The following is a 14,010-nucleotide window of genomic DNA, read 5'->3' on the forward strand; positions in this document are numbered from 1 at the left end:
TCTGAGTGTTGCTCCAGTTGAAATTAGGATGATTGTGGTTGTTAGGATGATATGTGGCTGGCACAGGTTGTTGCGATCGCTGAAAGTTGCTCACGAACTGAGCTGATTCACTAGAAATAGCACACTGATCAGTGTCATGGGCACCAGCACAAAGCTCACAGATACTAGTGATTTGATTAACTCCGCAATTAGCCAATGTGTCCACCTTCATCGTCAAAGCCTTAAGTTGGGCAACTATAACAATTGCTGCATCCAACTTCAAAATTCCTGCTACTTTACCCTGAGTTAGCCTCTGAGAAGGATGCTAGTATTCATTAGCAGCCATTAGTTCAATCAATTCATAAGATTCATTGTAGCTCTTAGCCACAAGGCTCCTCCTGATGCTGCATCGAGCATGAGTCTAGAAGTAGCCCCTAATCCATTGTAGAAACCGTGTATAATCATCCAATCAGGCATGCCATGGTGTGGGCACTTCCTAGCATCTCCTTATATTGATCTCAAGCCTCACACAGAGATTCTCCAGTTTGCTGAGCAAACTAAGTAAGAGCGTTCCTGATTGCAGCAGTCTTCGCCATAGGGAAGAATTTAGTGAGAAAATTTTGGGCAAGATCTTCCCAACTAGTGATAGACCCTGGTGGTAGAGAATGTAACCAACACTTTGCTTTATCCCTCAAAGAGAATGGGAAGAGATGCATCTTGATAGCATCTTCAGTCACACCATTGAACTTGAAAGTGTCACAGATCTCGATGAAATCCCTGATGTGCATGTTGGGGTCTTCTGTAGGAGAACCCCCAAACTGAACTGAGTTTTATATCATTTGACTTGATCTCAAAAGTTTTAGCCGAGATGGCTGGTCTGATGATACTCGACTGGGTATCATTGATCTTAGGCTGAGAATAGTCCATCAAAGCCTTATGAATTTCTGCTTGATCTCCCATTACTACTAAAGCTGGTTCCTCAACTTTCTTTTCTTCTTCTACCTTCTCTTCATCCTCAAAAACTTCCCTTCGCATCACTACATCTTCTTCCTCGGCTTGATCCAGAGTTCTATTACGAGCCCGCGAACGCGTATGCATACACGCTCGCTAGAGTACCTGAAATAAGACAAGAAAACAGATAAGTAACAATGTCCGAGTCAATGAACTTTAACGACCACTGATGATAAATACATAAACTAAAAATTAACACCGAATTCCCGGCAGTGGCGCGCGCTTCAACAGCACGGGCGCGCTGAGATTCTGATCTTTGAACGCGGCTGCGCGCTATCACAGCGCGGGCGCGCTGACTCCCTCGATAAAATTTTGACTTCTTCTTTTCCTTACTGATTTGAGTTGGTTTTCCATGAGCTTTTATTCTAACACCATCCTAACACCCAATTAGCATTAAAACCATGCTAATTCACCTGATTACCTGGAGAATGCCTGAAAATGCAAAAACACTAGAAAACACATTAAAACACCAACAACTTGATTACAAATACACCAATTCAAAGTTTTACGGAGCGTAATAAAGTGTCATAAATGCCACTCAACACCTCCAGAAGATGGCATCGTGCCAAGTCAGGTACCTGATATCCATCCATCTCAATGTTGAAACGTCCCAAGAATTCCACAGGGTCGGAGTTTTCATGAAAACGCAAGTTATTAGTTATGTTCCTGTATCCTGCAAGCAGCTGCGCCTCCCTCACAACAGCAGAAAAAGGAGATGGGGCTTGAGCAGTTACTGTTATCCTACCTCCTTCAAGATGGTTGAGCAACCTCTTAAGATCACTCACATTGAATGTTCCACTTCGGGAATGGTTTGAACGTTAAGTTGTTGGGGTTGCTCCATAGCCTGTGGTTCAACTTGGTTACCCCCCGGGTGTACCAGTGGATCTTTCCGCCTCTCGCCCTGAGGCTGCAGCTGTGGTAAATTTCGATCTTGATTTTGGACATTCCACGGTGCACGAGGTTCTTCCTGACCGCGTCTTGGTATTTCATCATTATTTTACAACCTCTCATAAATTCGAACGTCGTCCCGGTCATGAGGACGCGTCCTGGATCCATTACTTGTAGCACTGTGAGAAGCCACAAGAACGATGACAGGCGCTTTATCAGTGGAGGGCGCGTCATCTCGTCTCCCATTATATGGCGCCCTTCCATATTGGTATCCCATCCTTCCTCGTCCATTCCTTTGGTAGCCTCAACCGTAATTTCCAAACCTTCCTCGCGGAGGGGCACGCTCGTGCTCGCGGTGCCGCACCCTATCATCCCTTGGATATGTTGGGGGCACACGCGTTGTATCACGGGGCCTAGTTTCTCCAACATTTCCTTCCTTTTTCCATTCTAATAACAACATTCTCAAATCATCATCTTTCAACCTTATGCCAAGTCTTCTTTTCAGGGTCGAGAAATCTCGCCTTTCCTCATCTTGATTCTGAATATTTTCCGCACGACGACGCTCGTCCATCATACACCCAGACCTATGCGGGTGTGGTACAACTTGATTACCAAGGCGAGGCCGCTCTCTACCGTCAGTGTCCTCACCGACAAGCTCCACAATAGGCTCTACATCATCAGAATATTCCAAGCGCCGCGGAGTGATTCACGGGTTTACTCCGCTGGCCTGAACACGGGCATCCTGGGCATCTCCCTCAACCACAGGTGCTTTCCCCACAATGTGGCCCTGGCGGGGTAAACGACGACCCCTCCTCGTTTTGCGACGCTCCGCCGTACTCAGCCTCGAGTGAAAGTTGTTCAGAGTATCCTCCATGCAGTACAACTGTTCTAAGATATCAGCGTTGCTGATGAGAAATGGGGGTGTTGCTCCTATATCTGGAGCTCTTGGGGGATCTACCATGTTTCTGGGCATGTAGGGTTCATGGAGAGTGTAGCCTCCCTCGCCCTTCCCTTCAGATCTGCTATCACTTCCATCATAAGAACTTCCATCATGATTGTAAGATATCTTTTCCTCCCAAGACTATGATCTTAATCAGCAGCCCCTCCTTCTAGCGCCAATTTATTGACGGAGGAATCTGGTAAGAATAAAGTTTGAGATTTCTCGCCGAAACTAAGATCGGTGACGGTGGTTCTTGGCCAGAAAATTAAGCGGTGTATGGTGGTTGTATGTTAATTGGTGGCTGAGATTGAGTAAGGCAAGTGGTGGCTCCTTTTCAGCTCTCAACTTCTTACCCCTCTCAATGTGCCTATGTACCCTTTATATAGGGATCAAGCCTGACGTAGTTCTTGGGGAACAAGAAATCTAATGGGCTTAGACTTCTTATTCCTAGGCCCGATAGAAACCCATCCAGAATCCATCTTCCGCTAGCTTTAGGAATGTTCAACTATGAGGCCCAACCGCGAAGGCCCAAGGCTTGTCCGTAATCGTAGGAATTCACGGATAGTGCATCTCCCTGCGTAAGGATAACACTCTGCTACAGCTATCTCCCTTGAGTTACGAACGCATGTATAGCCACGGTTCACCCCAAATGCCAGACGCGTCCCTGTCCCCCGAATGAGGATAACCCACTAGAAAGCAGGACAGGTGATCCCAAGCTCGTGGGTGCAAAATGCAGGATGACTACAAAGTTCTCCAACGAGGACACCCGTTGAATACAAGAACATAGCTCCCAAAGCACACACCAAAGTTAACCCCGCATCCCCAACGAGGACACCCGTTGAATACATGAGGAGGCCTTCAGTCACCAGGCATACCCCTGGAGGCCTTCAAGCTTTTCACGAACATCCCCCTACTTGACCGTCTCAAGGAGGGAATTTTTTTAGAGTACCTGCAACAAATACGTTAGTGGAAATAAACCTCAATTGCTTCTTTTCATGTGTGCATTGTCCTGAGCTCACCATTAAGAATGCATTTCCCACACATAGGACGCGTCCTAGGACACTGGGTGTGTCCTGTCCTTCATGAAACCTATATTGTTCTAAAGCAACTACCTCTCATGACATTCCACAGATACATGACGCGTCATGTATTCCTGGGTGCATACTTCAAGCTTCTTTTCCAAAGAACCACTTTTCAGTACACTCCCACCATGGTGGGCGCGTCCTATACACATGGGCGCGTCCTGATCTCCTTCTTTGCAACGCAACGCCGAGTTTGACTCTAATTAATTCGCGTTTGACCCGCATTGATCCAATGCCAATTTTTGGGTATAATAGTAAGCATGACATGGAATATTGAGTTAACTATATTTAAATATGATTTGATTTATTACCTAAGAATATGTCCAAGAGTGACCTGAGTTATTGTCCTAAACTAAATTTTGAGGCATTTTGAATAATAGAGTGTTGTAATAATGTCCAAAGAGTAAGTCCAACAACTTACTTATACAAGCTCTTAAGTTCAATTATAAGGAATTTGGCATACAATTATGCTCTAATAGTATCTTAGTACTTCCTTAAATCACTAACATATCACCTCCATACATTATCTTTAAAGAACTACTAGCCCTCTCGTATATCACCTTTATTAATAAAAAATTTGTTCCTCACTCTTTCTTCCACTTTTTTGTCTCCTTTTCTTCTGCTTTTTGCCTATATCTTTTCAAGTTTATTATTATTATAATAATAATAGGAAGGGATGAGTTTAGTGATTGTTGTTGGAGAAACATAAAATCATGTCATAACTTGCTAAGAGTTAATATTTTATAATATTTATAAGGAAGTTACTAGCATGTTGGACTTGGTCTAATGGTGTCTTAGAGAAAGTCCAACAATATCCTAGTAAATGCCTTATAAATATAATAATATATTATGTCATGGTGATTTAACATAATTTTGTTATAATATATTTAAATTATAATGAGGGAAAGTAAATGATGAGAGGAGAGATGTGTAAAAAATGAGGGAAATAATTTTTAATTGAAATAATAGATATAAGACATGCTTAGTGGTGCCTTAAAAATGAGGCACATGATGAATGTTCTAGTGTAACTGTTTTAAGGCACTAGTAGGACATTATTGAAGCACTATTTTGTCCAGCATGCCTCAATTTTATTTCTATCAATAAAATATTTGTTTCCCTCCTTTATAACATACTTTCTTCTCACATTTTTCATTTTCCTCCAATTATTATTTAAATATATTATTATTTTAATAATAATGCACAAAAATAAAGCATATTATTGAATTTGATGTGCAAAAATCTTGTCTTAAATCACCAAAACTTTATATTTTATAATATTTATAGGATATTTGTTAGGACAATCTTGGTTTTGCTATAAGGTCACAAACTAAAAAAGAATTTGTCAAAATGGGGATTGATCTAGAAATTTTGTTTTACATGCTAGGAGATAGGGCTGCATATGGGTTAAGCAAACCGACCAACTCCACCCAACCCTTTTTTAACCCGAAAAATTCGACCAAACATAGACCGAAACAATGAGCGAATTATAGAGGGGTCATTTCTTGGTCAACCCGTTATAAATGGGTTGGGTACGAGTTATAAATATTTTTACCATAACCCAATCAACCCGATTCATTAATATATCACCCATAATTTTATATAATTTTTTTAAGTTTGACATGTATTTACGCCTCTTCTCGTATGTTTTCACGTAACTACTACACTATCTTAATTTTTTAAGTTTGACATGTATTTACAACTCATTTATATTTTCTCACGTAACTACTATACTATCTTAAATGGTTTGTGTATTTTTTTTCATCTTCAATATCATATTAAGATTCCTAAGTTATATGATACAATTTTATATGTTCTATTTATGTTTGCATATTCATTTTCTTTTATTGATGTATGGTTAATTTATTTGAGTATGCATATGATTTACGATATGATATACATTACCAAAATTATGATGTTAATCAAATTTAAATATTAGCACTATAATTATAAGTTATACACATTTATTTTTATTTAAAATTTCAAAATGTGCGAGAATAAATAGTCTTCAAACTTTTTTTATCGGATCAATCAACCCATCCAAACCGACCCAACCCCAACCCAAACTGATGTACAACATGTATGGTTGGGTTACGAACTTATATTTTACAGGTTGAGTTAAATTTTTTTAAACCAATTTAATTGGGTCGGGTTGTAAAATCGCCTCTAATCCGGCCAACCCGATTCACGTGCAACCTTGCTAGGAGATTATGTTTGAAACACATATAATAATATTCAAATTTTTGTGCAAGCACATTTTTGGCTATTTTTAAACTTTTATGATGAATATTTTTAAAATTTTGCTTGAGGAACCCTCGTTCCTTTAAATCCGTCCGGTATCAAGATTCAATTCAACAAAATGTGTAAATGTTTTATTAACTTTAGTTATAAATAACATACGAAATATATTTTTTCAACAAAATTTAATATATATCTTCAATGATAAAAAATGATACTATAAAATAGTTTTACAGTCTAAATGTTCGTAGAAAACTTGCACGTGTTTAGTTAGATAAAAAACTTTCTTGAATGAAAAACGTCCTTATAAATATAAAGTCGAAATGTAGCATCGATTTGTGTATATTTTTTGGGTACACGAAGTACATGAAATAAAAATATGTATATTTATTATAAATATGCATATTATAGTAAATATATGTATATTTACGTTTGAAATAATACCTAGTTTTATAATATTATAAGTTATAAATGATTTAAATGCATACTTTTTATATAATTTTCTAAATTTTTCACTTAAAAATATAATATTTATATTTATTTATTTTACACGAAATACAATATGAAAATAGAGTTACACGAATATGAAAATATATAAATCTTAAAAATAGGTTAATTTTGTGTTTAATTTTGAATAATCGATATAAAAGATACAATAGGAATGAAGATACGCTACGAACGAATTGACATGTTACATGAAAAAGTCATCTTTTACAAGAAAAAAAAGAAGAAAATTATCGAACCATAGTGGTTTGAGTTGAGGCATATGGTTAGCATATGGGATGTTTGAGCATCACAGTACTTGTCCTGCAATCTCACTCTCCTAGAATAGACCCACCTGTCTATTGTTTCACTACCCACTGTTAGTTGTTGGCGTTACATCAATCATTTTAGATCTCACACATTTTTTCACTTACACTATTTTACCCATCACACTCTCGCACACAATCTTTAATTTCTTAATTAATATTTTTATTTATCCAGTCCTCTCTCGTGGGTAATTCACTATCTTTCCTTTCTTTTTGGCTTCATTCTTCATATGGGTTTTTTCCTCACTGTAGCTCTCCTCAATCCCATGATCTAAAACATTTCATTTTCATTTCATATATATGTATGTATAGATGGAGACTGCACTTACACAATTTCTTGAAAAAAGTGCACCTTTTTTGATCCAGCCCTTTTATTTTTCTTGATTTTTATTCATACCCTTTGATTAATCTTGGTGTTTTGCGTTTCTGATTCTTAGTTTTTTTTAAAAAAAAAAATATTTAAATACTCATATCAAGTTGATCATGTTGATACACTTGCATAAAGTTAAATTTTTTGGTCCTTGAATTTTGTGTGTATATATATATATATATTTAAGCTACTTGTGTTGAATTGGTTGTGATATTTTATCAATTGGGCCAAAAAAGATGATATCTTCAGGGATTAATTTGGTTATGACAGTGATTGGATTTGCTGTTAGTACTATGTTTATTGTGTTTGTTTGTACAAGGCTCATTTGTGCTAGAATTCAGTTGAATGCCTCTCGTCGCTCCTTTCATATTACTTCGAGATCAGATCTTAGCATTGTAAGCTTCCATTTATTCATATTGTACTAGAAGTAACTTTTTTTTTTGAATTATGTTTTGAAATGCTTGTTTTATCTCTTTGGTTATATGATAAAGTGCTACAATTTTTCACATTTGATTAGTTAGGATCATGATTTTGAATTTATGACTGTTTTCGTTTGGTTAGTTAATTATGTCTTATTACTTGTTAGCAACATAATTATGCCAAGGAGAGGAGTATAATTTAAAGGAATTATCTATCCCCTATTTTTCACCGATCTCAATCACAAGTTTTGGATCTTCCAGGCTTTGTGTATTTTTAGTTAGTAAAGGTGCACATCGTAATTTATAGTGCATTTTCCCAGTATTCTCGTGTCTTTTAGTTTTGTGGAAAATATATTTGTAATATTGGTATATTGTATTTCCCTGTTCTGCGCATAAGAATCCTATTTTTCTTCTAATCTATTGTAATTTCAGTTATCTTTTTTTTTCTATCCTCTTACGTCTTGCTTTCTTAAATCTGTTTTTTTGATGTAATCAGAAAAGACTTATTCATCCCATCTTCTCAGTGCACTGTTTGTTTTTTAAATCTGTTTTTCTTTGTGTCTGCATTGAACAAATATAACCGTGACTTTCTTGTGGTACAGCTGGAACGAGGTTTGCATGGACTTGAACCTCTTGTCGTGGCTAATTTTCCTACAAAAAAGTACAATGATCAGTTTTTCTCCTCTGCAGAAGATACTCAGTAAGTATAACTGAACCCTTCAACTGCTGTTTTGTTGTAAGTTCAATTTTGTGGAAACAGGTGACATTAATTTTTTAAGCATATTTATTACTGCAAGTAAACTGTAAATACTGGACAGAGGTTTCCTGAATGTTGAGTCTAATTCCAAACTATAGACTTGAGAGCACTGCAACCAATACTCTAAGGGACTAACTCCTTTCAGCTATGGGTCTCCTTGGTTGATGTCGTAATAGAAAACAATTACTTATAAATGACAAACATAGTAGTTGAACTTCTTCTTTTGTAAATTTTCTGAGAAACATTCTCTCTACTGATACAGGATTAAAGATTTTATTCAATATTCAAATTTTTAAGTGTAGAAATTGCTTAATTTTCATTCATATTGGTCTGGGTTTACATCATTATATCCAAAGTTGAGCTTTCTATTAGTCATGAAGATAATGATTAGATGCGTGATTGCTGTGGGATAATAGCTGTTTTGATAAAGACACTCCAGTAGTGTAGCACCTGCTGATTGGGTTAGAGTTGAGTAAGGAACCTCCAATATTGCCAGCAAGTTGCCTAAGATGTTTTGTCATGTTCCTCATATTTCCGCTTGGAATTGTTTTTAGCTATCTTTGCTCTTTGCTTGCTTGCAAGAGTTAGTATTAATTATTAAATATCTGTTGACAAGATACTTAAAGAATGGGGAGGGTATAATATATACTACAATTCTGATTATTATAACAATATAACAATAACTCTAATCTGGATTTTTTTTGTCATTTTGTTGTATTCTGGAAATTAAGCTTTTTGAGGACGTGTGTTTCTCATCAAAGACATGTGGATTTTTAGATAGTGCATGTCCACTGTCTAGTGAGGAGTGACATATGACAAGGTTGTTAGTCAATAAAAATATCATTTGTGCCGTCAACTCTGTTGTCTCTCTCCATTTATATAATGCTCTTGTATTAGTGTTCAGTTACTGTTTGTGTTGTTTAAGCAGGGGGCATTTGCGTAACAGCCTCTATGCTCTCCGAGTAGAGGTCTACAAACATTTGATTCTTCCTAGAGGGTATGTATGGTTTGGTTTAACTAGTTGGCGACTAGTCGCTGACCAGTGACTAGTCATCCAGCCATTAAAGGAGTACCTATTGACAGTTATGCCTATCATATAACTAATTGTTAACGAACAAGATAGTTTGTTGTTGGCTTGCCGTTGCGAGACTAGTCACCGGCTTGTTGACTAGCCGTTCCACCTAGCTGGATAAAATAAAAGAGACATAATATTGTTATCCTTGGTGCAAGCATAATAGAGAGTAAAAGATCGTAATGTGTACGATATATTCTTTAATATGATATGTTGTAGATATTATCAAATATGTTGGCATTTGATGCTGTGCTGGATTTAATTTGTTATTTTACTTTGCTATGACCTGCTACTAGTTTAAAATTAAATTACATTAATGGTTTTTGAATTTTTAATATATATGTGCTTCATAATTTTTACTATGTTTGGGCTTGTTATGTTGTACAGTTTTCATTATTAAAAGTTGGTAAAATAAAGTATTTAGATTAGACAATTATGCTTGACTTTTCAGCCATGGTCCTGCCATCGTGTGGACTATGAATTGTACTATTATGCTTGACTTGTCAGCCTAGTCCTGCCTTCTATATTAGATAATTATAGAATGTTCAACAAAGCAAGCAAGATATTCGCTTCTGAATCTTATGCCATAAATGTTTTTTTTTCTTAATTTTATATATTACTTACTCTAGGGCCCCTTATTCAGGCAAGTGCCTTCCATACTTGCTAAATGCTAAGTACAGGCACTACTTTTATTGAACTTAACAAATATATTTCCCTGAGTAGCCAAGTTTCACGGGAAACTAGTTGCTGAATTTTGGATGGAAATGAAGTATTTTGGTCCTTTTTGTATCTGATTTCTTACAAAAATTGAGTAGTTCTGCGCTTCCATTGTTTTTGGGAACATTGTTCTGATGTATGCTCCTTTTCTTCTTGTCATCCAAATCAATTTTGTTTCTAATCTGCTTTAACTGTTTCTTACTGTTGTCCTGTAGAGGAAGGGATTTAGCCATTGTTTTAATTTCTTTTTTTTTTTTTAAAAAAAATCACCGAGGCAAGTGTGGAAAGTAGTCCAGATTCCACAACTACCGCTTACTATGTTCCTCCCAATTTTTCTTTGTGGTAGAGAATACTAGTTGTAGGATTATTTTATTTCATATTTGAGGTGAGTGATGTCTCATCTCATGCCAGAGCTTAGTTATTCGAATTGCACCTTTATTTTAAGGTTTTCGTAAGATTGATTCTCTATAAAGAACCTACTCCTTCGGAATACATAGATTCCAACATATTCTTAGGCCACACATCATTGCTATTGGCGCCAAGGCAAGACAACCAGCCCGGAAGGCATGTGGACACATAGGTGATGAAGCGCTTTCCCAGATATTCAATTAGGTGATGGCGCGTTTGCCTAGGTGCCTCTGTAACTATCGCGTAAATAACCTTGTATGTAGCTTACCACCTGGACACCCAGGCGAAACCAACTAAATTTAAACTTGATATCTATTGTATTTTGACAATTAGCAAGGTGCAAGCCTGCAAGGTCAGACTTTTGGTTGGTACTTGGTCATGGGCAAAGATTATGTTAGGATTTCTTTCCTTCAGTTTGCTGGTGCACTATCCTAGATCTTCGTAGGTTATGCAGTAAATATTTTAAGCATTTATGGAACGATTGAAGGTATTGTTGAGATGTATTGTAGAATTTGTAACAAACTTTCAAGGTATATTTGGTTTAGATAGAATCTGTTTGGGAAGTGAATTAATCTAAAAGTGGTTTTATAATATTAGCGTGGGGGCAGTATCCTCGTTAATGTTCCTTTCACTCTTTCTGACTTTGGGCTGCAACCACGACAGAAATGCAATGGAGCACATGTTTGTGGGATGATGGTTAACTAATTACTTCTATCACCCTTTTTCTTATGTTTTCTGAGACCGTATCATGTTGTCTAATCAGCTTTACCCATCTAGATGGCAATTTTTCTGTTTGAGAAGTTCAATTCGTGTCTTGGATACTACCTTGATACTTTGTAGCTTGCTACATTCTTCCCATGGTGATTGTCAGTTGGTACTACCCTGTCCTTTGGATTGATGACTCTTGTTCTTTGAAGTCTTATATCTTTGTCTATTGCTTTTGATCATTTCTCATCAGTTTGCTACCTCTTGACATTTCAAGCTGGAACCCTGAAAGATTGTCAAACTTAAGTTACTGTTTGTATCAGGTAGGTAATAGATGTAGCCTCTCATAAGTATTTGGATTTCCATTGTCTTGTGATAAACGGATGTTGAAATTCTATAGCATTACAAGGAAGCTTTTGTGCTACTTACATTGAAATTTGCAATAAGGCTTGTTGTAAACAGACTGGCAGATGTCATACCCATAGCTTACACTCGCTAATACAGAGTCCATATAGGTTTTATGAAGGACTTCGAAAGATTCTAGGTTCCCATTTTTTATTACTGTGGACTGGTATGAAGGACTTCGAAAGATTCATACCCATAGCTTACACTCGCTAATACTAAATCCTATATATTTAGTTATATACTACTGGACTTGGGCACAAAGTTTGTCATTATCATCTTCCATTAAGGTGATAAAGTTTTTTGCTGGTGGACAACAAAGTTTACGCTTAGTAAAGTGGTTCAATCATGCAATCTAGAATTGAGAGTTGAGACTACTAATGGAAGAGGAATAATAACAGGTGGTGTCTGATATTGCACATGAGGGGCCTCTTCATCATTATTGTTTTAATTGCTTGTGCATCTCTTATTCTTGCTGTCAGTAGTCCTTTTTATTAGTATTGTTCCCTTGCTCTGTTAAGTATCATATGCTTTTATGTGTTCACCCTTTTTCGTGTCTGTCTTGCTCCATTAGCCTTCACTATATTTTGTTATTGTAATTTAACTTAAAATGTCATGACTTCTAAAGATCGGCATAATTGTAATATGCTTAAATTAGTGGCCTGAAATATGTCTTGAGATATGACCTTACTTTTGACTAAATTTCAACATGCCTTTAGGTGCACAGTTTGCATTTCAGAATATCAGCCAGAAGATACGCTTCGTATCCTACCTTTCTGTGGACACTCATTCCATGCAAACTGTATTGACATATGGCTTCAACAACATTCTACATGTCCTGTTTGTCGGGTTTCTTTGCGCGACGCCCCTGAGAAAAAACGGTTCATGCAACCCATGTTTAGTTCAGCTTTCCGATCTCAGTATGCAATGGAATCACTCTCAGCAAATTCATGTCAGTGCCTGTCGAACAATCATAGACTTTTAACAAGGGGACATGAATGTAGGAGAATGGATCCTGTACAGGAGGATCAGTTTCAGTTCAGAGGTGGAGGAGCAGTAGCTAGAGAGAACGATTATGTATCGTCCGAAAGCATTGCAGCAACAAAAGATTTTGAAAGCAAGCACATGGAGAGCCCATCGAACCTCTAAATTATTCGGAGCTTTTACTTCATTGCTGTTCAGTGCTTCGAAGATCTGGATCACAGTATACCGGAATCTGAGACGTGTAGAGAAATGCTGGTTGATTTCTAATATGGCCCGTGTACATAAAGCTATAAGCCATGTTTTTTCAATTCATAAGTAGTAGATAATTTCATGGGCAGTTTTGTTAGCTAAGTTATAGAAGCCTTTGGATTGTAGTTAGTCAAGTCTGGTGTTGCGGACTGTAGTTTGGATGTGTTATGATGTGTGTACCTATCTCACCTGTGGCTTCTCTTTCAGCATGTCTATAAATTGATCAAGAATTTTCGGTCATTATTCTGGCACATTATATCATGTTCAATATACCAATTACTTGAGAAAAGTGTAGGGATTTAAAAGGGAACTAAGTGCAAGGATTTGAAAGGAGAGGTAGAGGCAGGGGAATATGAGTTGCCATTTTGTAATTTCAATTCTTAAAAAAGTAGTTCAAAATTTTATTTTATTTTTCTGTTGTCAGGGAATGTAAAAATATGGTTGGCAAAATTGTCAATTGTCACCGTCTCTGGGGGAGTGGCGGGGGAGTATTCAAAATTAGTATTTCTTCTGTTACTCCTACAGACATTTTAAGACTGTTATATTTTATAATAAACTTAAAATACTTGTAAATATGAGAGAAAAGTATGTATAAAATCCTATTTTATAATAATTTTAAAATACATATAAATATGAGAGAAAGGTATGTAAAAAATCCGGTGATAGTGGGATGGAGGCAGTATCTTTTTAGTATTAAATATTTTAAAATTTTAAAGTAATTTTAATTGAAAAGATTAATACCAGCTCTGAATGATGCTAAGCTATCCAAATTACATAAATCATTAATCTGCTGAAATTGATGATTATCTTTTACATATGTCTCCTGTTAATTTTCATAGAAGAAAAGAAATTAATTAAATATATCCAGCAAAGAAAAAGAAAATGAATAGGATTATCAGCATTTGTGAAAATTGGAAGAAACCAAATATTTAAGGAAGATAAATAAATAATATAACTTTATAGAAGTTTATTGGTTATTTAT

At 36.4% G+C, this 14,010-nt stretch overlaps 1 protein-coding gene and 1 non-coding gene across 2 annotated transcripts; both read left to right on the forward strand.

Moving 5' to 3' along the window:
- The first annotated feature begins 454 nt into the window (after positions 1-454).
- Positions 455-560, forward strand: LOC141710323 (small nucleolar RNA R71). Its single transcript, XR_012570849.1, has one exon. It is a non-coding gene; the product is annotated as a small nucleolar RNA R71 (small nucleolar RNA).
- A 6,500-nt stretch (positions 561-7,060) lies between these two features.
- Positions 7,061-13,268, forward strand: LOC141707207 (RING-H2 finger protein ATL38-like). The gene is made up of 3 exons (XM_074510248.1): positions 7,061-7,710; positions 8,337-8,434; positions 12,515-13,268. Exons 1-3 carry the CDS (start codon positions 7,552-7,554, stop codon positions 12,942-12,944), a joined length of 687 nt encoding a protein of 228 aa, XP_074366349.1. The 5' UTR covers positions 7,061-7,551; the 3' UTR covers positions 12,945-13,268.
- The last annotated feature ends 742 nt before the right edge of the window (positions 13,269-14,010 follow it).

This window comes from Apium graveolens, chromosome 2 (assembly GCF_009905375.1).
Source record: "Apium graveolens cultivar Ventura chromosome 2, ASM990537v1, whole genome shotgun sequence".
Classification (NCBI taxonomy): Eukaryota; Viridiplantae; Streptophyta; class Magnoliopsida; order Apiales; family Apiaceae; genus Apium; species Apium graveolens.